The sequence below is a fragment of the Meleagris gallopavo genome, unplaced genomic scaffold (genome assembly GCF_905368555.1).
Source record: "Meleagris gallopavo unplaced genomic scaffold, MGAL_WU_HG_1.1 scaffold_19, whole genome shotgun sequence".
NCBI lineage: Eukaryota > Metazoa > Chordata > Aves > Galliformes > Phasianidae > Meleagris > Meleagris gallopavo.
Window position 1 is genome coordinate 34,186 of NW_028147033.1, and position 27,367 is coordinate 61,552.

At 46.2% G+C, this 27,367-nt stretch overlaps 1 protein-coding gene and 1 pseudogene across 2 annotated transcripts; one reads left to right on the top strand and one right to left on the bottom strand.

Moving 5' to 3' along the window:
- The first annotated feature begins 17,028 nt into the window (after positions 1-17,028).
- LOC146541909 (uncharacterized) lies at positions 17,029-20,607 on the top strand (annotated as a pseudogene). Its single transcript, XR_014880811.1, has 2 exons — positions 17,029-17,126; positions 18,090-20,607. The product of XR_014880811.1 is annotated as an uncharacterized LOC146541909 (transcript).
- Positions 20,608-22,810: 2,203 nt separating this feature from the next.
- LOC104916798 (uncharacterized) lies at positions 22,811-27,003 on the bottom strand. The gene is made up of 6 exons (XM_085215345.1): positions 24,721-27,003; positions 24,036-24,091; positions 23,839-23,898; positions 23,380-23,738; positions 23,160-23,206; positions 22,811-22,975 (listed from the first exon to the last, which is right to left on the bottom strand). The coding sequence occupies exons 1-6, from the start codon at positions 24,967-24,969 to the stop codon at positions 22,811-22,813; spliced, it is 936 nt and encodes a 311-aa protein (XP_085071471.1). The 5' UTR covers positions 24,970-27,003.
- Between the last annotated feature and the right edge of the window lie 364 nt (positions 27,004-27,367).

Consider the following 27,367-nt stretch of genomic DNA (forward strand, 5'->3'; position numbering starts at 1 on the left):
AAGGCTTTTCTATGCTGCTTAAAGAACACTGTAGCATGCATCAACCGGAAAGTTATTTTATATAGGAAGCATGGAAGTACGTAACTGCAGGCAAAATACACAGATACAAAAAAAAGATGCTATAGAAATGACTGTGACAAATATCAGTGGCGAGGGCATGAGAGGGAAAAGATAATTATTTATTTTTTTCAGATTTGAATTTGAGAAACAGAGGGAATGAAGTGAGGCTGAGGAATCAGGACTACAGCAAATGCAAATGACAAATGATGAATGAAAAATCTGTCCAGAAATCCTTCCTCCAGAACAAACTGGAGCTATTTTGACAATGCTGTATGCAGAAGATCTCAGCTTGTCAGCTGAGAGTGCTATGTTCTCTCTGAAAATCATCATAAATGAGAGATTAACACAGGGATTGCCCAATCCTATGGACATCTGGAAAAGCACTTAACATTCAACAACTCTCAAGAAACAGACTCTTGGTTTTGGATGAAGTTCAATAAGGGTACCTACCATAATCAGCAGATGATAGGAATGCAGTAACTAGAGATTTCTAGATGCCCACCTGCGTAAGTACATGGAGGCCATTGCTGAACAGTGCTCTGCAAAAAGGCATGAGCAACGTTCTGGAAATATAAATGCCACAGGTAGGTGATAGATGTTGTCAGTTTGCTGGGTCAGCAGTAACTGAGACTTTACAGATCTCAGCTAAACTAATGTATGTTCCTAGAGGGAGAATCAAGTTAATTCATGGAGTTACTATTGACATAAAAATGAGAACTTCCTGGGTATAGTCAGAGAGCCCTTCTAGCAGCAGAATTCTGCTACTGATCATCTCTCTTCTTCAGTGTGTATTTTGAATCGAACTCGTTTCAAAGCAACATTTAGGTTCCTGCAGAAGGAAGAACTAAACCAGTAACATTCAAGTCTAGTAAAATAGAAAGAAGTTCTGGTCAGTGCAGCAGCAGGAATTCAGTTACAATGGCAGCATAATAAATAACACTCTTGTACTGGCAGCTCCAGTTCAAGTGCTTTCAACAATGACAAATGAACGCTGGTTCACTTCCATGATGAGTTGACACCATCCCAAATGGGCTGTAACAACTCCTCATAAAGCTTCTCGCTTGACAAATCTGGCAGCTCAGAAGTATTACTTTTCAGAAGCAAAAGACCTCCATTCTAACTGCATCTCAAGGTACAGGAAAGGACATTTCCACTTGCTAGGAGAACTTGCTAATGTCCTGCTTTCTGCAAAACTGCTTCTTTGCCATGAATTTGGATCATACCAAACTCCTCACCATCCCTACCCCCAACATGTAAAGCCTCTGCCATTACAAGATTCAATGAACACAGTGCTTCTCCATCCCTTTGCTCATACAAGCTAAACATGCCATGGAGACATAGACTGAGATCAGAGAATGCAATACTGCAAAGTGAAAGCTCTTTGGCATTAATTAATGCCAGGAGAGGCATTCCCCCAGCTATACTTGTCTGCATTTGATGCTAAGTCTTGAATTCTATTAGAGCACTAGTATCTGCATCTAGAATAATGCCATCAATGTGCATTGGAATTTCCCTGATGATACACATCATTGGAGACTGTCCCTCAAATAGAATTTGAACCTAGGAGCCATCCTCTTCATTTCTAAGATTTATCTTTCATCTGAAATTTCTGCAACTTGACTGCAAGCCACTGAGGATCTCATTAGACGTATCTTTTGCAACAAACACTTGCCTTCCCAAAGCAGTCCCCCAACATTATCATTTGAGTGGACTGTGGGGAAATTCTCATCAAGAAAGAATGGAAACTCTTAGCCATTCACCAAAGAAAATGTTATCAGAGGGGTACTTTGAAATTCTTCAATCTTAGACTTCATTAATTAATTACATTGCAAATCAAATCTAACTTCACTACTTTACCATGGCCATTTCTCTGCAACTTTGTGTCTGTAGATGAACATTCAGGAACTGCATAGTTCCTGGTGCAGTGGTTAAACAATGTTTCACTTGCCTAGTCAGATGGAACCTGAATTTTCAAGCTACGCTTGTAGATACCAGCAAGCTTATCCCTGCTATCTACCTAATTTGCCCAAGGTCAATCCCAAGTTAACTCTTCCACTCTTTACTCTTACGCTCCTGCAGGCAATTGTTTTCTCCCCAGGCTAAAGCAAAACTGAACTAAATTCATCTACACAATCCATAGGACTTGTTCTATTGTGAATGCTTTCTTGATCAAACCTTTCGCTACTAGGAAGTCTTGTAGGTGTCCCAGTCATACCAGAACTAGCAATGTAGCATATTCCTTTTTAATTGAAATCAGTCTGTTAAAAGCGCTTGCACTTGGAGCTTGAAAAGCCCATCTAGAAACATAGGTGGCACCAGCAGTGCATACCATCTCCTAAGTTATTCAGTGTATTTATCAGGAGCCAAGTTACTTGGTTTCAGAAGCACAAATTTCACACTGTGCTGAGAAAAGGGGTTTTAAAATTTAAACTCTTCCAGAGGAATGCAAAGATTAGAGAAAACTCATCTACAGAGGCTTACAAAGGATCAAAATTTTACACTGGGATCAGTGTTGCTTCTCCTACAGGTTCTTTTTTTGTTCCACTGGAAATGTTGCTAAAATACAGAGTAACTGAATGTGTAATCAAAATTGCAATCCAACCGTGATGCATCATAATCTGGATGTGATCTAATTACACAGGCATCCATAGAACTGCAGAAAACAAGTGAGATTTGGGCAAAATTCATCCTAGAAATAAATTCAGAGCATACCATCTCCACTATCTCCACCGAATTCTCTCCAGGACAATGGACATCCCCAGGATGAGTTACCAGAACTTAGAAGATAGTTTTGCTAGAGGAGGTTGTACTGCTTTGCCTGCTGCTTAGTACAAGAGCCATGTTAATGCACAGCTACACTAGAGAATGGACTTGACGTTACTTCTGTTCTTACGGTCATGGGCACAAACAGTCCAAAAGCTCTCAGGGCTCTCCTGAAACTCACATCTCCTGAGTAACTCATTCCAGGTGATAAGCAGATGGCAGATGTCCACCACCAGGCAGTGCCACTGCTTTGTTCCCATGTGTTGAAGGGTATTTCTTTGCCCAAAAGGTTTTCATTCCCAACTCCCCCAGCTTTCAGGCTGGAAAAGAGGTCAAATCAATGACACGTTTTTTCATAAAATGGTTGTGCTGTTATCTTTAACAAAAATACTATGTTTTGGAATGAGAGGAGATTATTTTCTTTTCGAATTACATAGTTAACTTTTCAGGTTTGTGGGGACGACGACAAGCTAACAGACAGAAACATTAAAAAAAATATTTGCACAGTGGTTTGGTCTGGATTTTTTCTGTTTTGATGGCTGCTTATGCTGTATTCCAAATGAAAGCACAGCACAACATAAGGATCTGTCAGTTTGGGCATCATTTGCAACTCAAAGCTCTGTTTGTTTTTCTTACGTATGACAAAACACCCACTTTTAAATGTTGTGGCCGCTAGAAGAGTTTAACTTTTTTCTTTCAGATCCTCTGTTTGCATGGGGCTAAGAGAATACAATAAACAAGATCTTAGGGGAAATAGTCTAGTTCTTTGTGCGGTGTTAAGCAAGCGGGCATTCACCTGAAATGTTTGCCACCTTAGGGAACCAGTCCTAAAGTCCTACACAAGTCCTAAAGGGTTTTCCCTGCGAATCAGAAACCTTGTGAGAAAGGATTTCCAGCTCTTAGTTAATCTGGACACTATCCACAAAACCTATCCACAAATCCACCCTGTCTTACTTAAGCAATAAGGATCAATCATTTTGATTTAAATTTGTCCAGAAATTTAGGCTGAGGATTATTCCTAACACAGTTGTTGTCAACTGTATGCCAGATGTCAACATGCATTTCAAGCCATCTGATAGTCCAGGGAATTATTGGAGAGCTGCATGTACTAGGAAAAGAATTTACCCATAAATATGTTGTGAATCAGAAAGATTCAGAAAGATTTCTTACAGATCAAAAGAAGGAATCAGAGTAGGAAAATCAGTCCGTCACAACCAGCAATCTAGATTGTCGAGAATAGTAACAATTCCTATTGTATTCAAGCTGATCCTTCAAGTTTTAGGCAACAGCATTAGCAAATGCAGCAACTGTAACAGCAAGATCCAGTAGCCCAGGCCAGACTAGTTCAGCATATAATCTCTTGGCCATAGCTAATATCTAGAGGCTGCTTTAAATTTAGCTTCTATTTTTCTTATGGTTTTGAAAAGTTCCACCACAAAACTCCATCTATATTAACAATCTGTACTAACGATTCCCTTTTCTATCAGAAAAAAACAGTGTTCTTCATTGTGAAGATGTAGAATGTTCTGTCTTAATCATTTTTTCTAGGGAAGATCTCACTTATGTTTCGATAAAGTAAATTTAGATTCATAATAACCAGGAACAGAGGGCTATATTGATTTCTTTACAACTGTCTGTTGCTGGATAAGAGACCAATAAAAAGATAAATAAACAGAAATGAATCCTCCTTTCATTTCATTCTCCGAGATTCTGTGCTATAAAAACATCCCATTTATAATATTTCATCACTTTCCCCTCACCAATTTTCAGCTTCTCAATGATTAATCCCTTCCCCCTTCTCCGCAGTCTATCACCACGGCCACATCAGGAAGAGTTAGAAGACACATCTGTAGGGAGCCAGACCCTTCTGCCTATGGCACCCCTTCCCTACTCTCGAGTTCTTCTGATTCCAGCACAGCACTGCATGCAGCTGAATCTGCATGGTTCCGAGTTACCATATGTGACAACATCTCTGATTTGATAAGGCACTCGTGAGCTCATGAAACTCTTCTGGTTCTGCACATACTCCAAGATGTAGACGATGAATAACTAAGTCCACAGATTCTCAAGCCGGTCAACTTTTATCACCTGAAAGATTTTGCTGTATAATTCCATTACCTTTGGAATACTCCCTGTCAGACCTCTGTCTGTCACCCAATTTCAGTCCACCTCTTAGTGGAAAGCATTTCCCCAGCGCATGTTGAGCTCCTGGTTAGAAAACTGTTGGAAGGAAATAACTCATTCTGATTATGCCAAGCCAACTCTGGGATATCCTTTCTCAGAATGCAGTTGGATGATGTTTGGAAGAAAATGATGTAAAGCAACAAGAACTCCAAAAAACTGGTCTTAATGTTCTCAATTTGCAGAACAACTGGTACTGATGGGTCAGTCAAAATCGGTTTCTTCCATCTCCATGGACCAAACGCTAGAGTGCTTCCTTGAGTTATTCTTACAGAATAGAGTACTCTTAGCACTCTTCACTATTCCCTGTCTTTGTTCCCACACAAGTGCCAAGATCATTACTCTGAAGACTAATGATGAAACTAGAAATCTGAAAATAGGGAGACCCTCCAAGATGCAGGACAGGCTCAGCATGGCCAGCAGCTGGGCTCATCCTACCCACAGAGATGAGGAAGCAGCAAAGAAAGATGGGTATTGTCTGGGTATTGTGTATGGTCCTCTTCTCTGACACTTGTTGGTGAGTTTTCTAGAGAAGCACAACTTAGTCCATCGAGCTCAAACAACCTTGGATTGACAAGAACATGCAGCCTTCTACGAGAATGGAAAGCAAGGCAAATTTACTCTCCCATCGTTCACTGCTTGTGCAAGGAAGTTATTTCTATGTGAAGACTCGGATGCAACTCTTTTGAGATGCAAGTCAAAATTCAGTGTTAGACTAAGTTGCCAAAACACTTGATGACTGTATTGTTCAGGATCTCTAAATCAAAACTCTAAGAGCTAATAATTTAGAAGTATAGGCTGTAAGGCCTTTCAAAAACTCATATACACACATTCCTTGTCCAACACAGTAGGAAAATGAGTGGTGGCCTCATCAGTTCGACCCAGAGCAAAGAATTTTTATTTACTTCAGCCACATTCAACTTCAAGATCAATTTAATCGTAACAAGAACTTCTCAATCTACCATGCTGATATTCTTTTCACTACGTAGATTCAAGTGCAATCTTTCCTAATGTCAAGACTATCTTGAGCTGCTAGAGAGTTACAAGGCATCAAAACAGACACAGAAGAACAAATGTTTTGCAGAAGTCATTTGTTCAGCATCAGATTAATACATTGCTCTTCTCAGCAATATAAAATCCTGCTCTTTTGAGACGATTTGATACTGTAAGAAAACACTTGGAAAAAATTCCAAAAGTTACCATCAAGAAAGCACTTATTGTATACGCGTAAGTGCAGAGCTCTTTCTGTTTTGTTATGCTCCAGTAATGGACAGAATCCAACCCAAATCCCATTAGACTGTAGCTGCTGCTTTCTTACACTCTTCAAATCATACTAGCTTCCTGAACTATCATGTCCAGGGCTGTTTTAAAAAACCTACACAAACAGTTGTTTTGTTTTTATGAGGTGAATAATTAGCATCATACATTTAGAATGGAAACCCAAAAGTATTCAGAGTAAAAGACATTTCTGCCTGCAGATGTGCATTCATTGGACTGTCTGACTAAGGAAAGATATGTGTTCCTGCTGCTGTTAGTATACACCAACAGGCCTTTTCTAAATGACAGAAAAATTGAAACGAGTCACCTTTAGAAGGTAATATGCAGGAAAGTAACGGCAAGAAATCTTCCTCTTTTTCCTGAGGGCAATTTTCATATGGTCTTATTCTTAGAAGAAAAAAATCATTTTCTTTTGAATCTTCTTTATTCATCTACTCCCAGCACACTTCAGTCAAACACTGCTGGGGAATCTAGCTGAGCAATAGTAGGTGCTGGGGCTGGGGCGTGTTACGTCCTCATAAGACCTACACTGCAAGACTGGAAGCAATCTATTATTTACTGTCATATCCTTTATACACATTATGTTAGTGTAGCATAAAGCATTAGAGACTCTAGATCATATGGTAATTAAAGATTCTTTGAGAAGTTCCTCATCTTGTATCAAAAGACATCAAGTACATCAAGTACTCATGAAAGCACCATCCTTTCAAGCCCATATGTATTGGCGGAAACTTTTGCTAATCACACTCACACAGACTTTTCTGGAATGGTTTCTAAGTTGAAAGTACAAATCAGCCATACTACTGTATCTGACAATATCATTAAATTGGAAGTCATGTAGCACCTCATCTCATAGAACTGAAGAAGGAAATAGCTAATGAGAAAGTCTAATGACAATTCTTGCTCTGCTACCATTCAAAAAGTGCAGGGCAGGTCTTTGGCCAAAGATGACTTAACTCCATCATCATCTTCTGCTGCAGAAAGGAAGAAACCTCACTGAGACCACTGAAATCTGGAGCAAGTTCAAAACGTCATCTTCACTATAGCACTCTAGTAATAATAAAGCAGAAGATGAAAATCTGTATACTGATGAATGTACAGGCTATGATGATCAGGTATCCTCACAGCACAGAACATAGCACCAGCCTGCCCAGTTCTTCAGCTCTTTGCTGAAAGAGGCTGTCCTACAGCATACTCATTCTCTGCTTTTCCATATGAATTCATAAGTAGTAGTAGATACAAGCATGCTTTTTATATCATGCTGTTGAACTTCATGGTCTGAAGTTTTTTAATACTGCCTGCAAAAGTGGAGTTTTTTCAGGCTTTGAGTTTCAAACTGGACTCTGATTCCAATCATTTTTTAGCTAAGACTTCTGCCTGCAACATCTTTACTGCTTAGGATGTTGTTAAAAACCAGAGAAAATTGAGATTATGAGCCTCAGAGGAATGAAAGTGTTCATGGGAGCAAGCTGGACTGAGTAAACATGAAATGTAGTGTACGCTGTCATAGACAGAGGTAAGGCTTATCTGCCTGTGAAAGTACTGAAGCAAACCTACAATAAAACTGAACAGTAGCAGAGAGACAAGGACACCGCAGCTCTCATTGACTAGAGGTAACAAAATAAAGGGCAGTATCTCAAAGTCAGTGCCTTTTACTGATAGGTCCTAAAATCTCAGGGCTCCTTCAGAGTCTGTGTGAAGTTATTTCAGGAAGCCTGAGGCTGTTTCCTGAGTAAGATATTCTCACTGCAGAAAGGCTAAAGCCTGCTGTCACAGTGGGCACTGACATCTTGGCAAGAGCTTTGCCAGGCAGAAGAAGAACAGAGACAGCTTGTCCTGTGGTGAGGGCAGACAGGACGACAGGAGCTTTCTCTCTGCTCATGAGTTGCAGCCAAGGCCACTGTCACAGCTGAAGCAACAGAGCTACACATGTCAGAGGAATCTCAGAAAGGATATTAGCCTGCTGACTTCCCTGTGTCCTATTACACAGGAAAAAGGTGCAGTTGTGTGGGCTGGGGTGCAGGTAGTGCCATTGTAGAAGCATACACCACTTTCTGAGGTATTTGCAGCAGCATTTTTTTGGTAGAAATTTAGTGAAGTCACTGTCATACACAGCTGTGGCAACATTCTCTGCATCGAGCTAAAAACAAACACAAAACACACCCCGTGTGTCTGTGCACACTTCTGGCTCCTGAGCTCCTCTCCTCCTGAGCCTTCCTCCTCTCCAGCTGGATCAACCAGTGCTAAAGATACAGCTCAAATTCCAGTTCTCTTTCCATACCCTAAAATCCTAGAGGTGAAGAATCCCGTTAACCATAGCACTGTTCCTTGTTACGCACTGTACAAGTGGCAGATTTGTCCGAGCCTGGCAGCAAGCATGGGGCCCTTGCTGCCTGATGCCCTGCTCCTGCTTTGAGGCAGAGTGAATATCCCCTGATTTCACAGAGTAGAGAGGCTGCCCACCTGCATCAGCCACATTTGAGGAATAGGGATGGGCAATGAGTCTGACACTTGATTTTTTTTTCTTACACGCATTTACAATGAGTCTTACACTTTTAATGCTTCAGAATATCATATGTGAGCACTGGAAACTTACTGTTTGCTGGTGAGTTCTTCAGCTTTATGTTTTTCCTTACTAGAATTTCAAAACATGCAAATGAAATCGTGATACCGAGTCCCTGCTCAGTAGCACTGATTGTAATCACTCGGTGGAAAAAAAAAGAATAAAGACAAAAACTTCCTGTCTTGTTTTGAGCAACAGGCAGAAGTTTTACATCAACTTACTCCTACACATATCCCACTGAAAAAATGTCATGTGTTAACCTTGGTTTTTGTGTCCGTTGAGTTTACATTATGTTTGCAGCAGACTTGGATTTGCTTAGTTTGGTGATGTTATTGCTTCTCATTCAAGCAGCGATCCTAATACACATGTAATCCCCAAGTCCAGTTCTTCAGCCCAGCAACATCATTGTTGTCTGAAATTGTCTTCAAGCCACTGTATAGTCAGTTTTAAGCTTGGAAACAGGAAACAGGAAGACTTTGGGCAATAAAGATGTGCCCATCTCCTGTAGCAAAGTCAAAATAAGAGCTTAGGTATGTTTTTCCCGATTTTATTTCAGTCATCAGACTCTTTGGCTTTTCTCAAGCCACCGAACACAGATCTGGCCCCAGTGAAAGATAGGACTCCTTGGAGATGACAACACAGGTCTTCTCTAGCTGCTTCAGCACAGGAGGCTATGTCTATACGGAATACAGTTGACACATACAGAAATTTGTCATAAAGAACTTCTCAGGGAACTGGCCAGTGATTACTTACAGGAACAGAAGCAAACTAAAAATTGACTGGTATGTTAGAACCACTTGAAGGAATTACTTCCATTTCAAAATTGGCTCTAATGAGAGAGAAATAAGCACAACACAGCAGTCTTTCAAATCTCAGTAAGTATAAGTGCACATGCATATATAATCAAAGTTATCACAATTGTTTAGACAAAGATGACAAAATTCTAGACCTTCAGTCACCCTTTCTTTTAACTAACGTCATTTGTTATTGCTTATACACATCAAGGAAGATCAAAATATAAATCCTAACTTCTTTCAGTAACCACCAAGTAGCAAAGGTCATATAAACCATTACATGCTCTTTAGAGTCAAAACCTTGACAAAACCCTGAGAGTTTCCCATTATGAATCTTGTTCAACTTGCATTTTTCAAGTATTGCCCTTGTAAGTATGTTTCTTTCTCAGCAGCGACATAGACATTAAGGCTGGTGCTGATAGCTTGTACCAGACCATTTGCAAAGAGATCAATAAGACATGAAATTATTCCCTTTCTTGTACAGCCTAGTCTAAGTATACTGCAATTACTATAACTGTTTACTTTCCAAAATAGGAATGAGTAAGAGGAAATCAGATTGGCTCTATTTCTTCCTTGACTCTTTTTTTCAGTATTTCTATGATTTATTAGCATACCATTTTTTTCCTAATTTTTTTCCCATGGTGGGAAAATAGGTATCTATAAATACTCGATCAAACTCCCAGATTCGAGTTATGTCTAGCAAAGAGCAATTACAGATCTAAATACTGTCCCTTGCATTAACTGTAATTTAGTCTACTTTGCTGTTTTACTTATCAATAGTCACACAACGGAATCAACAGAGCATTCTCTTAATCCCATGTGCAAAAAGACTGTCAGCCTACCATCAGCATGAATATAGATATGTAGCTAGAAATACTGTAATCAGACAGAACAAAAACTATATTTGACAGAAAGGTACTCCTAGATCTATTGGAAAAAAAACCAGTGTTGTGACAAAAAGCCAGCCCAACCTATTCCTGACAATACCATCACAGCTTTTATTTATACTTATCCTAATCAGAAGAACAAGCCTTTAAATATCCCAGGTCACCTCCTTCTTAAACCAAGGGAAAAACAGCAAGTACAGCAACACAGAACCAGTGTTTAAAGCCCTCTCTACAAGTCCCGCCAACTCCTGGGCAAGGATCCGTTTCTCCCTTTGGGATAGCTGATACCCATTGGCAGCCCTCATGCTATAGGCAGCCCTCATAGCAGGTGCCGAGAAGACCGCCCCATCATCAAAGAACCCGGCCTCTCAGCCATGTGTTGTTTTCCTGCTCCTCTGAGTGACCTTCTCTGCCCTATACCATAGAAATAGAAATTAGAAATACCTCACATTCTCTCCCCAAAATACTACTTTACAATCCTCAGTATGAACTTATACAAAATAGGGCATTTGATCACAGAATTCCACATTTCAACTGTAAATACAACCTTCTCTTCCAAAAAGATATATTTTCTCCCAGAAATACCTGTGTTCTTCGAACTACCCCACATTTTCTTAAAAAACAAACAAACAAACAAAAAACAACGAAAGAAAACTACATTCCAACACCACATATGATATTTTCAACCATAAAAAAGACATTTGCTCCTGGAAATACCAGTACTCTTAGGAATACCTCACATTTCATCCCAATGAGACTACTTGACACTCCTCAATAGGACACTTACTCCCATCAATAGGGCATTTTATCACAGAAATACCAGTTTCTGCCCCCAGAATAGGACATTTCCTCTCCAAAACAAGACATTTTCTCCCAGAAATATCACTACTCTTAGAAATACCTCACATTTCATCCCAATGAAACTACTTTACACTCCTCAGTATCACACTTAGTCCCCAGAAAATGGCATCTTCTCACAGATAGACCAGTTTGCTCCCAAATATACCACATTTTCTCCCAGATATACTAGTTTTCTCCCACAGATGTGCCATAGACCCCCGGAAATACCAGCTTCTTTTTCAAAAGATGGCATTTTTTTTCCCAAAATACTAGCTTTCTCACAAACAGATGTCATTTTCCAACCAAGGATGCTATTATCTCCCAGAAAATAGCAGTTTTCTGAGAAGTACCTTCCCTTTTCTCTCAAAAATACAACTTGACACTCCTCAAGAGGACATTTTCTCCCATACACACCCTAGTTGCTCCCCAAAGGACCAGTTCTCACACCAAAAATGCCACAGTTGCTCTCCAACAGAAGACATTCTTTCCCAGAATTGCCCACTTTTCCCCCACATACATGGCATTTTCTCCCAGAAATACCACCTTTCACTTGGAAATTGGACCTTTTCTTCCAAAAATACTGCATGACAATACCAAATCGGACAGTTGCAATCAAGAAGAGGACATCTGCTCCCAGAAATACCACTTTTCTCCCATACATAGGACATTTTCTCCAAATGGGATGACATTTCTGGTAAGAAGTACTAGTTTTCTTCTCTAAATAGGTCATTTTCTTCCCTAAATAGGACATATGCTCCCAGAAATACCAGCACTCTTGGAAATTTCCTCCCAAATAGACTACATTACATTGCTCATTATGACACTTACTCCCAGGCTTTTTGGCATTTTATTTCAGAAATACCATTTCTGTCAAAAGTAGATGGCATTTTCCCTCAGAAACACCGGTTTTCCTCACAAATATGTGCCACTTTCTACCAGAAATACCGTTTCTGTCCCCCAAAAGGTGGCATTTTCTCCCAGAAACACCAGCTTTCTCACAGATAGATGACCTTTTCCCCCCCAGGTAAGACATTTTCTCCTAGAAATACCAGTTCTCTTCGAAATTCCACACATTTTCGTCGAAAAATACTACTTTACAATGCCAAATGGGACATACTCTACCAAAAATATGACATTTTCTCACAGATATACCATTTTTATCTGAAACATAGGTCATTTTCTCACAGAAATAACTTTTTTGACCTTATATGGCGTTTTCTTTCCAGGCACAAATAGATGATCTTTCTCCTTTACAATAATACAGAAAAGTGGTATTTCCCGGAAAAAATGTCATCTATTTGGGAGAAAACAGATATTTCTTGGAGAAAATGTCTTTTTTTTGGGAGAAGGCTGACATTTCTGATGTGAAATGACATATCTTTTGCAGTGAGCTTGTTTTTCTAGTTGAAAAGGTCTAATTTTTTTAATTAGACTGGTATTTCCGGATGGTAATGTGATATTTTTGATTCATTCGATATTTGTGATTGTAAGGTAGAGGTCATTGGAAGCGCACACGAAAAAGCCCCCCGTTTGGAGGTAGTACAGTAGGCTGAATTTCGCACATTCTCAGCAACTGAATTGCTCTACTTCGCTCTCATGGGTAGAAAGCAGCATTCGCGATGTACCGCTACTCCGATTTCTCAGTGGCCGGAAACTGGTACATAATCGCTTTGTGTACAGGCAGAATCTTCCACGCTATGCTGCATATGAGTCCATTGAACTTTATTTAGACTGTCAGTACGTTTTCGTGTGCTTCCGAGGGCAGAGTGGTGGAGATGCAGCCCAGGTGGAGGAGGGCGAGGTTGAGGAGGAAGAAGTCCATGGGGTGTGCAGGCGGTGGTCGCAGGCTACGGCTGTGCTGATGAGGCCGTTGCCCAGGAGGGCGGCCAGGCAGATGCCCAGCAAGAGCCAGAAGGGCAGGAGCTGCAGCTGCCGTGTCTGCCAGCGCCAGGAGGAGGAACTCGCTGATGGAGCTGCTGTTGGGCATCTGCTGCTGGGCATGGAGTCCTGTTCAGAGAGCAGAAGTTAACAGCAACTCAAGGCAATTCTCATAGACGCTCCTCCTTCCAAACTATAGAACTTTTTATTTCTTATGGGAAAGTGTCCATTTAGCTGCATAACCTGAGTTTAATTTCATGAGGTTCAGCATTCCATAAGCAGGGTATGGAGCTTTTACCTTCCTGTCATCTCCTAGTCTATGGACGTTGTGTTGAGGGACATGTTTTAGTGAGAACTATTGCTGATGGGTGGATGGTTGGACTGAATGATCCTGTGGGTCTTTTCCAACCTTGGTGATTCTATGATTCTATGATTCTATTGTTGAATCACTGCCTTCTGGATACTTTTCTCTTAGGAACTTTCCATGCATCATATGTCTACCCTTACTTCCCTCAGACCAGCTATCCCAACATGTATGCACTTAAATTTGTCTTAGAGAAAGCTGTATATTTGTAGAATATATATACATTTATGTCTGCAGAAAAGAACAATACTTACAGCTAGTGCTGTCCTTTGGGAGAGGAGTGGCTGAAAGCACATTAGGAGACTGTTCACAAAGCTCCCTGTGTCCCCAGAGCCCAGCCCAGCTCAGCAGCAGAGGATGTGATTTCTCTTCCCCACTTCTCTCCATGGACATCTCCATGAGGCTCCAGGGAGAACAGCTTCTGAAAGAAAACAGGGTGATCATAGGAGAATGTTCTTTGAATTCAGCTGAACTAATTACTGGATGTCCAGTGGACAGCATCTGATTCCAGAAGCATGCCTGGTCCTCCAGAGCGTGTTTGCCAAGGAGAGGTACAAATGCCCCAACTGGAAAAGCTGCTCATGGTCCACATGTGCCAGTGCCTGCAGGCTGTGGTGCAAAATCTTGGAGATTAGCCACCTCCTTCTTGGCCAACCTAAATGACTCCGGACCCATGTCCCCATGGAGTATGCAGTTATTCTGCTGACCAATGGATGAGCTCACCAGAAGAAGAGACAGATCTTTCTCTATGCCCCATCTACTGCATATTCTGCAGCTCGAGGCATTACAAACCTCTTTGTTCTGGGCTCTCATTTTATTGGCATCAGAAGAAGCCTGGTGGCATCCATTTCCTGGGGTGATCAGCACAGTGACACGCAGTTGGCAAATGCAGCACAGGGCCTTCGGAAAAGCTGTTCCATCGTGGTGTCAGTCAATGCTGACTGGACAACCTCTACCTCACAGAGGGGTCTAATGCCCGTGTGCCACCTTCTGGACACCAAACCAGAGTGTAGAAACAAGATGCAGCCAGGCTAAATCCAGTGTTATGTCTGGAACAGGATGCTGTTTTACAATCATGCAATCAGCAAAATGAATACAAGTGATGAGCTAGAGATCTCTGTGCAGCTGCAGGATCTTGTTTGGATCACAGAGACGTGGTGGGTTGGCTCCCATGGCTGCAGCACAGGAGGAATACGGGCTCTTTTGGATACATTGGCAAAGAAGATAAGGAGTGGACGTTACCCTCTGTTTGAAAGTGCACTGAGCTCTGATGGTGATGGCAGAGGAGACAGCTGAGAGCTAATAGAAATGGATTCAAGAGGAGAGCTTGACTCGGTGACTGGCTTCCTGGTCAGGAAGAAAAAATGCTCTACAGATAGACACAGGCCTCATGGTTTCAGGGTCTTGATCCCATCTGGGGCATTGTTCACTCAAAACATCACAGGTCCTACATGAATGGAAAAAATCGACCCAATCAACCCAAAACACGGAAAGGAAGCATGCAGCCAGTGGAAACTGGAAGAGCTACATTGGCAGCGATGCGGAGACTTTGTTTGAGTATACATGCAGAGATGATTTTAGGAAAGCTAGGACTCAGCTTCAATTAAATCCTCCCAAGCATATAAAAGGCAACAAGGAAGGCTTCTAAAAACATAGGAAGGAAAATGCTAGGGAAAATGTGGGGCAGGCATCCTGGTGAAGGAGGTTATGGAAAAAGGTGCGATACTCAGTTCCTCCCTGAACTCCTTCTTTATTAGCCAGACTGGGCTTCATGGAATCCTAGGTGCCTGAAAAGGTGGGTAGTTTTGATGCAAGGCAGATGTACTCTTGGTGAAAGAGAAAGTGAAAGACATTGCAAAAAAGGGGCCTCCAGATTTCAATTCCCCAACACAGGAAAGATGTCAGCGAGCCAGAGCAGGTTTGGGAAGACACACTCAAGGTGACTGGAGCTGAAGCACTACAACTACCACTACACCTGTGAGGAGAGGCTGAGGGAACATGGCTTATCATAAAATCACAGAGCTCTTTGAGTAGGAAGGGATCTCTAAAGGTCATCTGGTCCAACTCTCATGCAATATACAGGGACACCTACAGCTAGATCACATTACTCAGAGCCCCATCCAGCCCGACCTTGAATGTCTCCAGGAATGGGGTTTTGTCCACAGTTTATGGGCTGCTTTGGCCCAGTTCCGTGACTGGCGGGGTGGAGCAGGTCCAAAGAAGGGCAACAGGGCTGGGAAGGGCTTGGAGAATATGGCCTACGAGGAGAGACTGAAGGAACTGGGGCTGTTTAGTCTGGGGAAGAGGAGGCTGAGGGGAGACCTTATTGCTCTCTTCCAACAGCTGAGAGGTGATTGCAGCAGAGCGGGGTTGGTCTCTTCTCACTGGTGACAGGTGACATGACGAGGGGAAATGGCCTTGAGCTGTGAAAAAGGAGGTTTAGGTTAGAACCTGTAAAGGTTGGAAAAACTCCTTTACAGAAAGGGTTGTCAGGCACTGGAATGGGCTGCCCAGAGAGGTGGTTGAGTCACTATCCCTGATGTGTTTAACAACCGTCTGGATGTGGAGCTCAGGGCCTTGATTTAGCACAGGGCTGTTAGTTAGGGCAGGATGCTCAGGCTGTGGTTGCATTCGATGATCCTGAAGCTCTTTTCCAAGCTGAGCTATTCTATGATTCTATGATTCTATGATCCCATATCCAGAGCCCATCCCATCTATATCCCATTTCCCGATATCCCATTCCGTATCCATCCCCCATCCATATCCCCACACCCCACATCCCAATCCCAAATCTCACATCACATTCCCACATCCAATACCCCAACCCCACGCCCCAATGCCAATTGCAAATCTCATTCCCAATCCCTCATCCCAATCCCACATCCCTCACCCCGATCCCCAGCCCAAATCTCACCCCTATAGCAACAGGCCGCACCCCGACCTCCTCCTCCCCCGCCCCGCCGCTCCGCCCCGCCCCCGGTCTCTCATTGGTCAGGGGCAGTTCCGGTCCGTCGTGCCTCTCATTGGTCAGCGACAGCTCCGGCCCGCCTCCGGTCTCCGATTGGTGAGCGGCTGTTCCGGCCCTTTCGTGCCTCTCATTGGTCAGCGGCAGCGCCGCCGGCTCCGATTGGCTGAGGCGCAGCGCGCGGGAGCGGCCGTTGGCAGCCGGCTCTCCCCTCAGACGACGCCGGTCCCGAAGCCTGGGCAGCCCCACAAGGCGCTGCCGCTGCAGCCGCTGCGCGCCGGAGCTGTCCGGGCAGCACCGAGACGGAACCGCGGCACGACGGGAGCGGTGCTGAGAAGAGCGGCGCCGGAGGTGTGCTGGAGAACGGCTCCGGGCCGGGGCTGGGGAGAGGAACCGTGCGCGGCCCGAGCGGCCCTTCCCTCCCCTCCCCTCTCCTCCGCGGGGATTTGGGCTGAAGGACTCGAGGCCCCAATCGCCGCAGCGTTGCTGCCCGCATCTGGGCCGTGCCCCCCCGAGCCCTCCAGCGCTGCTCCCGGTGCCCCCCGGGGCCGAGGTGGGCTGTGGGTACAAGGGGCAGTCGGGGAGATATGGGAGAATGTGGGAGTTTAGGGGGCTGTGGAGGATATTGGGGGCTGTGGGGTACTATGGGGCTACAGGGGGGGTATAGAGTAATGTGGGGATACAGTGGGCTGTGGGGGGGTCTGTAGGGGTGGATATGAGAAACAGGTAGTTCTGAGGGGAATGTAGGGGATGATGGGGGCTGTCAGGGGCTCTGGGAGGATATGGGGCTATAGAAAGCTGTGGGGGACTATAGAAGGGGTATAAGAGTATATGGAACAAGAGGGGGCTGTGGGGGTGATATAGGGGACAGTGGGGGGCTATGTGGGGTATAGGGCCAATATGAGGCTGTGGGTGACTATAAGGGCTGGGGGGGCTGTAGGGAAGGTTTTAGGGCTATAGGGGGGCTATAGGGGCCTATGGAGCTATTGGGATCTGGGGGGACTGTAGGAGGCTGTACAATTCTATTGGGGAGCTACAGAGGGATATAGGGAGATATGGGACAAGGGGGGGTGTTATAGGGGGATATAGAGTTATAAGGGGTTGTGGTGGGCTGTGGGAATGTTTGGGATGATAGGGGGCAGGGAAGCTATAGAGAAGGATGTTGTGCTATAAGAGGTTGTGAGGGGGACTGTGGGGGGATGTAGGGTGACTGTGGGAGGCTATTGGCGGACATAGGGAGAAATGGGGCTATAGGGGGTGTATGGGAGATATGGATTTATAAGGGGCTGTGTGGGTCCGTAGGGTGATACAGGGCTATACAGTGGGCTATAAGGGGATGTGGGACTAAAAGTCTCTCCCTACCTTTGCCCCCCTACCTTTACCCCTCCCTTTTCCCCCTCCGTAGCAGGGTGGGTGAAATGCTAGTCATGAAATTTAAATTAGCATTGAAATTGTATTGGAATAGAATATGTTTTTTGGTCCTAGATGTGAAATGTGTTTTCTCCTTGGGCTTCAGGTACAGATATTGTTGATTAATAATGACTTTGGAGAAGGTTTCACTAGCCAGTCTCCTGATCAGGAAGAAAGAAGAAGGTTTTTGGAGGATTTAATCAGGAGTGGAGCTGCTGCTGAATCTCTACTTGCAACAAGCAAGCAGGTGAGGATGTTGTGCATCTCAGCCTTTGCTCCCTGCAAGGCACCAGCCATTCAGTCTGTGCTGTGTGGTGATTTTCCACCAGCACTTCTGCTTGTATGTGAGCACCAGGCATCCGCTGACGTTGTCTGATGGCTTTAGGCTGGGCATCCATGGGAAGCACTGCCTGCAGCAGCACCAGCTGAGCCCTGTGTGCCAGAGGAAGGAACGCGGCGTGTGGAGGAGCAGGAGGAGGAGACCCTGCGTGAGTGTGCGTGTTGTGCAGGGCCGTTCCTCACAGACTGCCACTGACAGACGCTCTGGGGATTGCAGAGCCTGTTGGTGCGGAGGAGGTAAAGCGGTGTTGATCTGTAGTGCTATTCGATCTGTGTGCTTGCAGAATTTCTCTGTGTTTGTATTTCTCAGTGTTTGTGTCCCTGGTTTTGTTCAAAGATGTCCCAAGACCTCTGTGTGCCTTTCTTCCCAATCCAGCCAGTTCCCCTGTTAGTCACATCCTAAGGCAGTGAAGGACTTCCCTTCTCTGTACAAACAGTTCCTGTGCAAGGCCATGGTCGTTTGCCTGTAGCAGATACTGAAGGCGATGGTTTTGTGACTGCAATTATGGAGTTGGCGTTTTAATGGCAGTTGCACCCCACTAACGTGCAGCTCTTTCTAACAGGCAGGAAATGGGCAGCGGTACTGCAGCTCCTCTGGCAGTTTTGCAGCTACGTCAGGAAGAAGAAGATGTGGATTTGAAAGAAGAACTCAGTTCCTGGGATGTTCCCCTGTTCTTCCCTTGTGTCCCCTTGCCTCAGCCTGAATTCCCCTTGCATTCCTGCAGGTTTCCCTTCCATCCCCCTGGCTGCCCCTTGCTTTCCCCAAGGCTGCCCTTTCCTTTCCCATGACAGCCCACCCATAATTCCCTCAAACCCCCAGTAACTCCCTCAATATTTCCCATCCAAGACCCCTGTAGCCACTCCACAGCCCCCCACAAAGCCCCATAGCCACTCCAGGACCTCCTCAGATGTGGTAAGACTCCATAGCAGGACCAAAACTTCACAGAACCCCATAGTCCTTAACAGCATCCCATGTCCCCCATTGGGCTCCCTCTGAACCTCCGTATTTCCTCCCTCAGATCTCCCTTACCACTTCCATGGCCCCCCTGGGATCTCACAGACCCCCACAGTTACTTACAGGATCCCTGTCACAATTCCTAGCCCACCTGGATGCCCTCCTCCCCCCCATCTCCCTCCAGTTCCCATACAGCTGGGGCAGGGGCGACTGCTGCAGGAGAAGAATCCGGAGCTGGAGCAGGTTTAGGGCACAGATGTGGGGCAGAGTGATGTGGAAGGTATTGTGGATATGGGGACATGGGAGGATTTGGGGGGGATATGCTGCGCTGCCATCAGAGGTCTTTGTCTGTTTCTCGGAGCCGTTGCAGCAACTGCTCCAAGTCCTGATGTTGGAGCAATTTCTTCCCCACCACGAGATCCGTTCCAAGCTGCACTGTCCCTACTGCTCCAACAGCCACAGTCTGGAACGCCTTTTTGTAAGGAGTTCTGCTGTTACTACTGCAGCTGACTTGGATTTCTTCTCCCACTGTCCCATTAAGGAGTTGATTTCCTTCAGTCCATCCCAGCTCCATTCCTGGTTCAAGTCTCCTTCATTGCCTCACAGCAGCGCAGCAGCCAAGCTCCAGTCCCTTCCCCAGTCTCAGTGGCATCAGTTTGTTCTGTTCTCATCCACTTAGAGAAACAGAAGCTTCCTGCCCACCAAACCTTGTGACAGGTATTTCCATACAGAAGCATTCATGTCCTTCTGGTGGCCCCTTCGGTTCCCAGCTCTCCATACAGTATGGCTGCAGCCCACCCCATGGCTTCTTTGGGGCAGCTCTGGGGCAGCCCCACCCCGAGGAGGAGATGCATTTCCCCACACACAGCTGGTTCTATGGCCACATGGGGTGAGGACATGGGGTCGTGGGTCACATGGGGGTCCTGCAGGGTCACAGAGTTGTGGGGTGATGTTGGGTCAGATGGCATCACACAGAGTTATGGGGTCAGATGAGGTGCTGGGTCACAGCGATAGGGTCAGATGGGATGGTAGGGTCAGATGGGGCGTCATGGAGTTATGGGTCTCAGTTACAGGATTCGGGTGACGTGGGGGCAGGGATCCCACAGTTCTGGGGCCACATGGCAGTGGGTTGCAACGTGATGGGGGCAGACAGGGTCAGGGAGTCACAGGGTCGTGTGGGGGTGTGGTTCACACAGGGCTGTGGGTCATGTGCAGCCATGGGATCACGCACCTACAGGCTTATGTGGTCATCTTGGGTTATGGCTCATGTGGGGTCATGGCTCATGGCTCCACCTTTGGGCCACAGGGACTCCCAGTCCCCTCTCAGGAAGAAAGAAAACCACTCCAACACCCCAGAAAACACAGAAAACTGCCCCACACTCCACCTTTTTGCCTCAAACCACTCCTCACATCCCCGCCTTCCTTCTATGTCCCCATACCACCCTATATCTCAGTGTCCCACCTGCAGCGCACATCCTGCCTTCTCCTGAACAGCACTGTGCTCCTGCAGGCTCTGTTGTCATATCCATCCCATGTCCGTATATCCCCCACACCCCACCACAGAGCCCCATAACTCCTCAAGGACCTCCTCAGACCTGGTACATCTACCCCACAGCCAGCCTGGGACCTCACAGAGCCCATAGTCCCCAACAGCACCCCTTACCCCTGCTCTGGCTCCCCCAGTACCCCCCTATTTCCCCCTTCGAACCTCCCTTACCCATTCCAGGTCCCCCCTTGGATCTCACAGACCCCCACAGTTTCTGACTGGACCCCCATCACCGTCCCAGGACCCCAATAGCCCAACTGGTGCTGCTGAACCAGCGTCCTCAGTGAGCTGTGCTGCAGTGCTGCAGGTCCCAGGGCAGTGGGCATTGCTCTGCGTGTCACCGCCTAGCCCAGGAACACCACCCCTGTGCTGTCTATGAAAGTCTTTTCTTGGCTCCTGGCACACCTTCCATCTCCAGAGCACATGAGCAGTGTCCCTCCAACTGCGGCTCCGGGTTAACCCCGCAGCATCCAAACAAGGAATCCCGCAGCAACCCACATCTCAGGATGGGGCTGCAGCTGTGCCCCAGTGCCTTCATTAAAGAGAGGAGATTGAATTAGCATAACAGGACATCTTTCTTCCTGACATTTCCCACTGTCTGTTTGCTGTACCATGCGAGCAGCATTTGGATCCTTTCCCCCCCCGACCCCATCCCATCCCTCCTATTCCCCCATTCTGATCCTCATCCCCCCCCAATATCCTCCTTTCAGTCCCCCATCCAGAATCACAGAATCACACAATCACCAGGGTTGAAATCACCAAGAGCTCTCACTAATCCGCGTCCCTCAACACAACGTCTCGATGTCCCTTGAACACCTCCAGGGTCGCTGACTCCACCGCTCCCAGTGCAGCCCAGTGCAGCGCCCGATCACTCAGTTGGAGCAGCAATATTTCCTAACGTCCAGTCTGAATCTCCCCTGGTGCAACTTGAGGCCATTCCCTCTCGTCCTCTCACTGTTACATGAGAGAAGAGACCAACACCCAGCTCAGCACAGCCTCCCTCCGGAGGTACAGAGAGCAGTGAGGTCTCCGCAAGAGCCTTCTTGCAGCGAGGGGCCCAGAGCTGAACACAGCACTCGAGCTGCAGCCTCACCAGAGCTGAGTGCAGAGGGACAATCACTTCCCTGCTCTGCTGGCAGCACCATTTGTGCTACAGGCCAGGATGCCTTGGTCTTCTTGGCCACCTGAGCACACTGCTGGCTTGTGTTCAGCTGAGTGTCAACCAGGAACCCCAGGTCCGTTTCCTCTACGCTGACTTCCAGCTGCTCTGCCCCACGCCCATAGCGGTGCCTGGGGTTGTTGTGGCCAAAGTGCATCTCCAGTTGACCAGGAAGGCTGACAGGTGATGGAAAGCAGCTTGCCTTTTCATCTCCACCAGCTCCCCCAGCACTCTTGGATGAATCTCATCTGGCCCCATGGACTTGTGGCAGTCCAGGTGGAACAGTAGGACTTTGTTTCCTCCTGAATTGTGGGGGGTTTATTCTGCTCCCCATCCGAGACTTCCAGGTCAGAGAGCAGAGAATCTAAGAGCGTTGTTTTCACCCTTTGCACTTCACATCCCTTGCGCACTGCAGGCTTCCCTTCCCTGAAGCTGCTCTCCCCATAAACTGTTGGCAGGGGTCTAAAGCCACAGCCACCAGTCCTGCGTTAGGATTTTGTGAAAAGGGTGCATCATTTGGCATTGGGCTGCAACTTTTTGTTGAAAGAGTTAAATCTTTGGGCCTTGGGTTCAGGCTTTTGCTAAAGGGGCTGAGCCTTTAGTTCTTGGGGTTATGCTGTTTGGCACCATTTGACTTTGGGCTTCTGCTTTTAGTTTTCATTTCTCCTGTTTTCCATCTCTATGCCTCTCCAGAGCTCCCTAGCAGAGACACTTTTTCTTTGCTGCAGCCTTCATGGACAAACTCCACTGAGCAGAAGAGATCTGTGCAGACACAGCAGCAGATGTCTGTGTGCAGAGGGACACTGCTCATCCCATTTCTCTTCCCATCTACATCTCGTCCCACTCAGTGCGTTTTGAGGGGCTGAATCTCTTTCCACTCAAGACAGGAGCCGATAGAAGAGCTCCTGGTAAGAGTGGTGGGCGTACGGTACTGCAGAGCCCAGCACAGCAACGAGGAGCAGCTGGAGGCAGAGCAGGATGAGGCAGATGGTCCTGTGGGGCAAAAGAGAAAGAGGGCCGGGAATGAGGCGTCCCCATCCCACGGCAGCACAGCCCCACACAGTGCCAAAGGGGCCGTTTGGGAGCCCCGCCAGCTGCAGTGGGGTCCGGGCCATCAGCCCACTGCCAGGAGCCTGGCTGCTGGTGGCTGGGCACGGGGCAACGAGGGGACACTCACTGCATCTAGAAGGCAAGCCCTCGTCTCCTCGCCCGCTCCTTCTTGTCCTGTAGGTGAACACGGGGCAGGGACGGTGGTCAGCCCTGCTGCACAGCCGGGGCTCGTGCGGGACGGTGGGAGCCTGGCAGCGCAGCAGCACAGCCCCAGTGCTGCAGGGAGCCCCGTCCCCGGGGAGACCCCTGTCGGGTGGAGTGAGGGTGGGGTGGGCTCTGCCCCTTACCAGCTGTGCCTCCACCAGCTTCGGCAGCGCAGCCCCAGGCACGTGGGCTGCCTCCAGCTCCATCTGATGCTGCTGCCTGTAGGGCACAAGGTTGGAGGGTGCCGGCCTCCGTCACCGCGGGGGCTCCCCGGCAGTGTGTGCCCACCCCGGGGCTGGGATCGGGCTGCTCTGTCACGCCACGTGCCGAACAGAACCTGAGCCCCAAGCCTGGTACCACTGCAGTCCCATTGCTGCCCCGGGCGCTGCAGAGACCCCCGGGTGCAGGCGTGGGCTGCAGGGCCCGGTCCCATTCATCAGGCACTCTCCAGCTCCAGCTCCTCCCGCTCCTCTTGCAGGCATTGTTTTTCCTGACGCAGCACCTGGCAGACAAAAGCGTGAGCGCCTGTACCTGCTGCAGCCCTCCTCCAGGTCCCCAGCTTGGGGGCAGGCAGCCCCGACCCCCTCGCCCCTCCACACTACCTCGATCTCCTCCGTCTCAGCCTGCAGCTGCTTTTCCAGCTGGGCGATGAGCTGCTTCTCCTGCAAGACAACGGCTGTGCCATGTGGGACAGCTGCTCTGGGTCCCATGGACCCGAGGGACCGGGACCGAGGTCCTCCCACAGAGCCAGAGCCGTGAGGACGCCGAGCTCTGAGGTCCAGCCCCCGCTCCAGCCTACCTGCTCCAGCTCCTCTTTCCTGGCAGACACTCTTTCACCCTGAGTTTGCTGGGATTCTTGCGGGAAAGGAGAAGAGTGTGGAAAGTGAAAAGTGTTGTTTCTGCATTGATCACTGGAAAGGGGCAATTGAACTGAAGAATTAAGCTGTAACATAACTTTAGAATTAGCTGATGTGGAATGTAATAATAGCGTATACATATTAGTAACATATTTTAGAAACATAGTTTCTGGATTGCCTAACAAATCCTTTCTACTAAAGCTGCAATAGAATTTAAATGTTTTAAACAATGTGGGTACAGTGTTCTGAACTAGGAAACATACTGTGAAATTGTTCATTCAACCGGCAAGAGTGAAATATATTTAAACTTTCAAGGAGTCAGGGCCTTGCCACAAAGCAGAGCTGTCCCACTCTGTGGGAATGTGAGGATGCCACGTGCAGGCTGCAGGATACTCCCCTCCATCCTTCTTTCGAGCTCATCTCCATGCAAGGACAGATAAATGACCAGAACAATGACCCAGTGTAAAGGGGGTAATTGACAAGGGGGGTAATTAAACAATTAAGAGGCTATGGTTGTAAAACAGTCATCAGAGAGTTATGATCAAACACTTGTCAAGAACGCAATTGTTAGAAAGTAATTAATCAATTAAGATATTTGTGTCTGAGCGTTAAAAGATTTGTGCTTACTTGTATTTGTATGACTAGTGAAGCGTCACGAAAGAGTGTGAGCCTGCAGTACTCAGCCAGTGAGGAACCAGGGCAGGAAGAGATCAGCGTCGGGCAATAGGGGATAAAAGATGTAACGCTGTTTTCTCGGTGCGCTCCTGCTTGCAGGACCCCACCATTGCAATTGCGAATAAAATCTGCTTTATCAGAGAAACCATCCTGGAAAATTATTTGGATATTTCCAACACTTTCATATAAACAGGACTGCATGAAAGGATGTGTTTGATGGAGGAGAGAGGAAAAGGCATTGCAGGTCTTTGTCAACTGTAGAAATGGGACAACATTTAGTAGTGCAATGGCAAACTTAAGGAACTATGCTTGAAAATGTGAAGTTTGTGCTCCTCAAGTATTGCTTTCTCTTCAAGTATTGCTTTGTCTCTGACAGAAGCTGATGCAAGTGACCTTCCCCTGAAGCTTAGCCATGTGGAAGGGCAAGGGAAGAAGACAGAGCTTTAGAAGGCACCAAAGAGAGGTACAGATACACCACAGGCATCTGGACTTGATGCACTGTCCTTCTACCTAGGTTTTCTCTGTGTTCTTTCCTGAGACAGATCTCTGCAGTCTGCATCCCAACTTTCTCCCAAACCCAAGCTGGACAAAAATGCAAGCAATCAGACGAAGAGATGGAAAATCAGGGGAGTTACCTTCCAAGAAAGGAGTTGAGGGTGAGCACAGGGAGCCTGAGACAGTGTCTCAGGAAAGTAGTGATCTTGCTTATATTTGCTCTGTGTTCGAGTTTTCCATGCTCTTTGTGCATGAAGCCCACAGAAGGGAAACCCAGCCTCCCCCTCCAAGTAAGGGCATTAACCAAGCACCCCCTGGGACTTTGCCTGAAAGGAAGTTATTTAAAAAAAAAAAAAAAAAGCTATGCAAAGCAACAGAGAAATAAGCATAAAGAAAAGAAAAAAATATTAAACAGCAAAAGGAAAAGCAAAGAAAAAACAACTGGAAAGAACAAAGAGAACGAAAACTCTTTGGAAGGAAGAAAATAATGCCTTCAGGCATCTACCCCCTCCCCCGAAACGTCCTACGTCCAAAGAGCTTCTGCGGTGGGACCACGTGCAGGACAGCAGCCTTAACTCCTCAGGGTGCAAGGCCAAAAAAGGTTGGAGGCTGCAGCTCCAGGCCCGCCAGAAAATGTCACAGGTGCCATCACCCGGGCTCCTGGAACCTGTGTGATGTCACAATGCGTTTCCATGGTGACGACCAGCCCTGGGCCTGAGAGCAGCCCTGGAAGCAGACAAGCTCAGCCTGCTCCCGCTCAGGATGACGGTTCAGTGCTGCTATTCACTATTACTGCTCATTGTGAAGGCTTACCCTTCTGCAAGAGGTTATAGGGCCGCGATTTTGGGTTACATTCAAAGGTGAGCTGTTACCAGATAGCTTTAGTGTTAAGGTTTAAGGAAAACCCTTTAGCTTAAAGGTCACTGCTTTGATTAGAGTTTAGGGTGAAGAGTTACCATATTGGGTTAGGATGAAAGGCATCCCTTTTGTGATAAGAGCTAATGGTTCCCATATTGGATTAGAGTAAAGAATTCCCACATGGAGTTATGGTTAAGTGCTAGCCTCTTGTGTTAGTATTAAGGGTTCCCTGTTCTGATTAGGGTTAAGGCCTTCCCAGTTACGTTCACAGCAAACGGTTCCGGGCTGTCCATTTGGTGAGGGTTACATATGACCTGCTTGCTTTCGAATTACAATTTGAAGATTGTGCATTTGAATTAGTGACATGAGTTCAACTTGGGAGTAAGCGTCAGGCGTAAGAGCAGACAGTTAACATGCTGGGTTACAGCTGAGGGTTACATTTTTCTATCAGGGTTAAAGATAAGCCATACAGCATGAGGGCAGAGAGCTACCATTATTCGTTACAATCAAACGATAAGCGTTACTTAGTAAGGATCAGGATAAGGAGCTTCACAAATGGGATACTATTAAGTCCAAAGGGCTCAACATTCGGTTCGGAGGCAAGTCAAACTCTAGGGAAAAAGGAAAAGAAAGCAAAGAAAAGAACAAGAAAGAAGTGAATTAAGAAAATGAGTAAAAAAGAATAAAAACCAAAGCACACCCAAGAAACATACTCTGAACACGACAGGAATGCCTGCAGCAACGAACAAGATCATGCAAAGAAAGGAGCAGGAAAGACAAAGAACCAACAAGTATGAAACAAAGACGACGCAAAGCAAACAAAAAAGCCTCACTGCAGAAAAGAACAAAGGACAAACCGCAATACAAGGAAGGAGAAGAAAGCAAAGCAAAACGTGGTCGAGAAATACCAGACGAAATCCAATGAATTCAATCCACTAGCATGGCAAAGCAAAGAAGCATAGCAAAATAAACAGAGAACAAAGCTCACGAGGGCTTCGCAATGGAAAGAAAGTGAGGAAATTAATCAGCAATGCAGGTCCACGGATGCCCACAAAAAACCAAAGAGCAAAACAAAGCCAAGCAAATACAAAAAAAAAAAGAAAGGCTACAAAGCCAAGGAAAACAAAGCAAAAGCACTTGAAAATCTCACAAACAGCAAGGGGAATACGCTAAGAAAAGGAAAAAGAAGAACAAAGAACAGAAACTGAAGGGAAAAAATACAGCACACCACTGAAAAAAAACACCA

Excerpts from the sequence above, each read along its gene's own strand:
- LOC104916798 (XM_085215345.1), bottom strand. The coding sequence starts at position 24,969 with ATGCAGTCCTGTTTATATGAAAGTGTTGGAAATATCCAAATAATTTTC. Across the intron at positions 23,899-24,035 it reads GGAAAGAGGAGCTGGAGCAG|GAGAAGCAGCTCATCGCCCA; the intron begins GTAGGCTGGAGC and ends GTTGTCTTGCAG. Across the intron at positions 23,739-23,838 it reads CTGAGACGGAGGAGATCGAG|GTGCTGCGTCAGGAAAAACA; the intron begins GTAGTGTGGAGG and ends TTTGTCTGCCAG.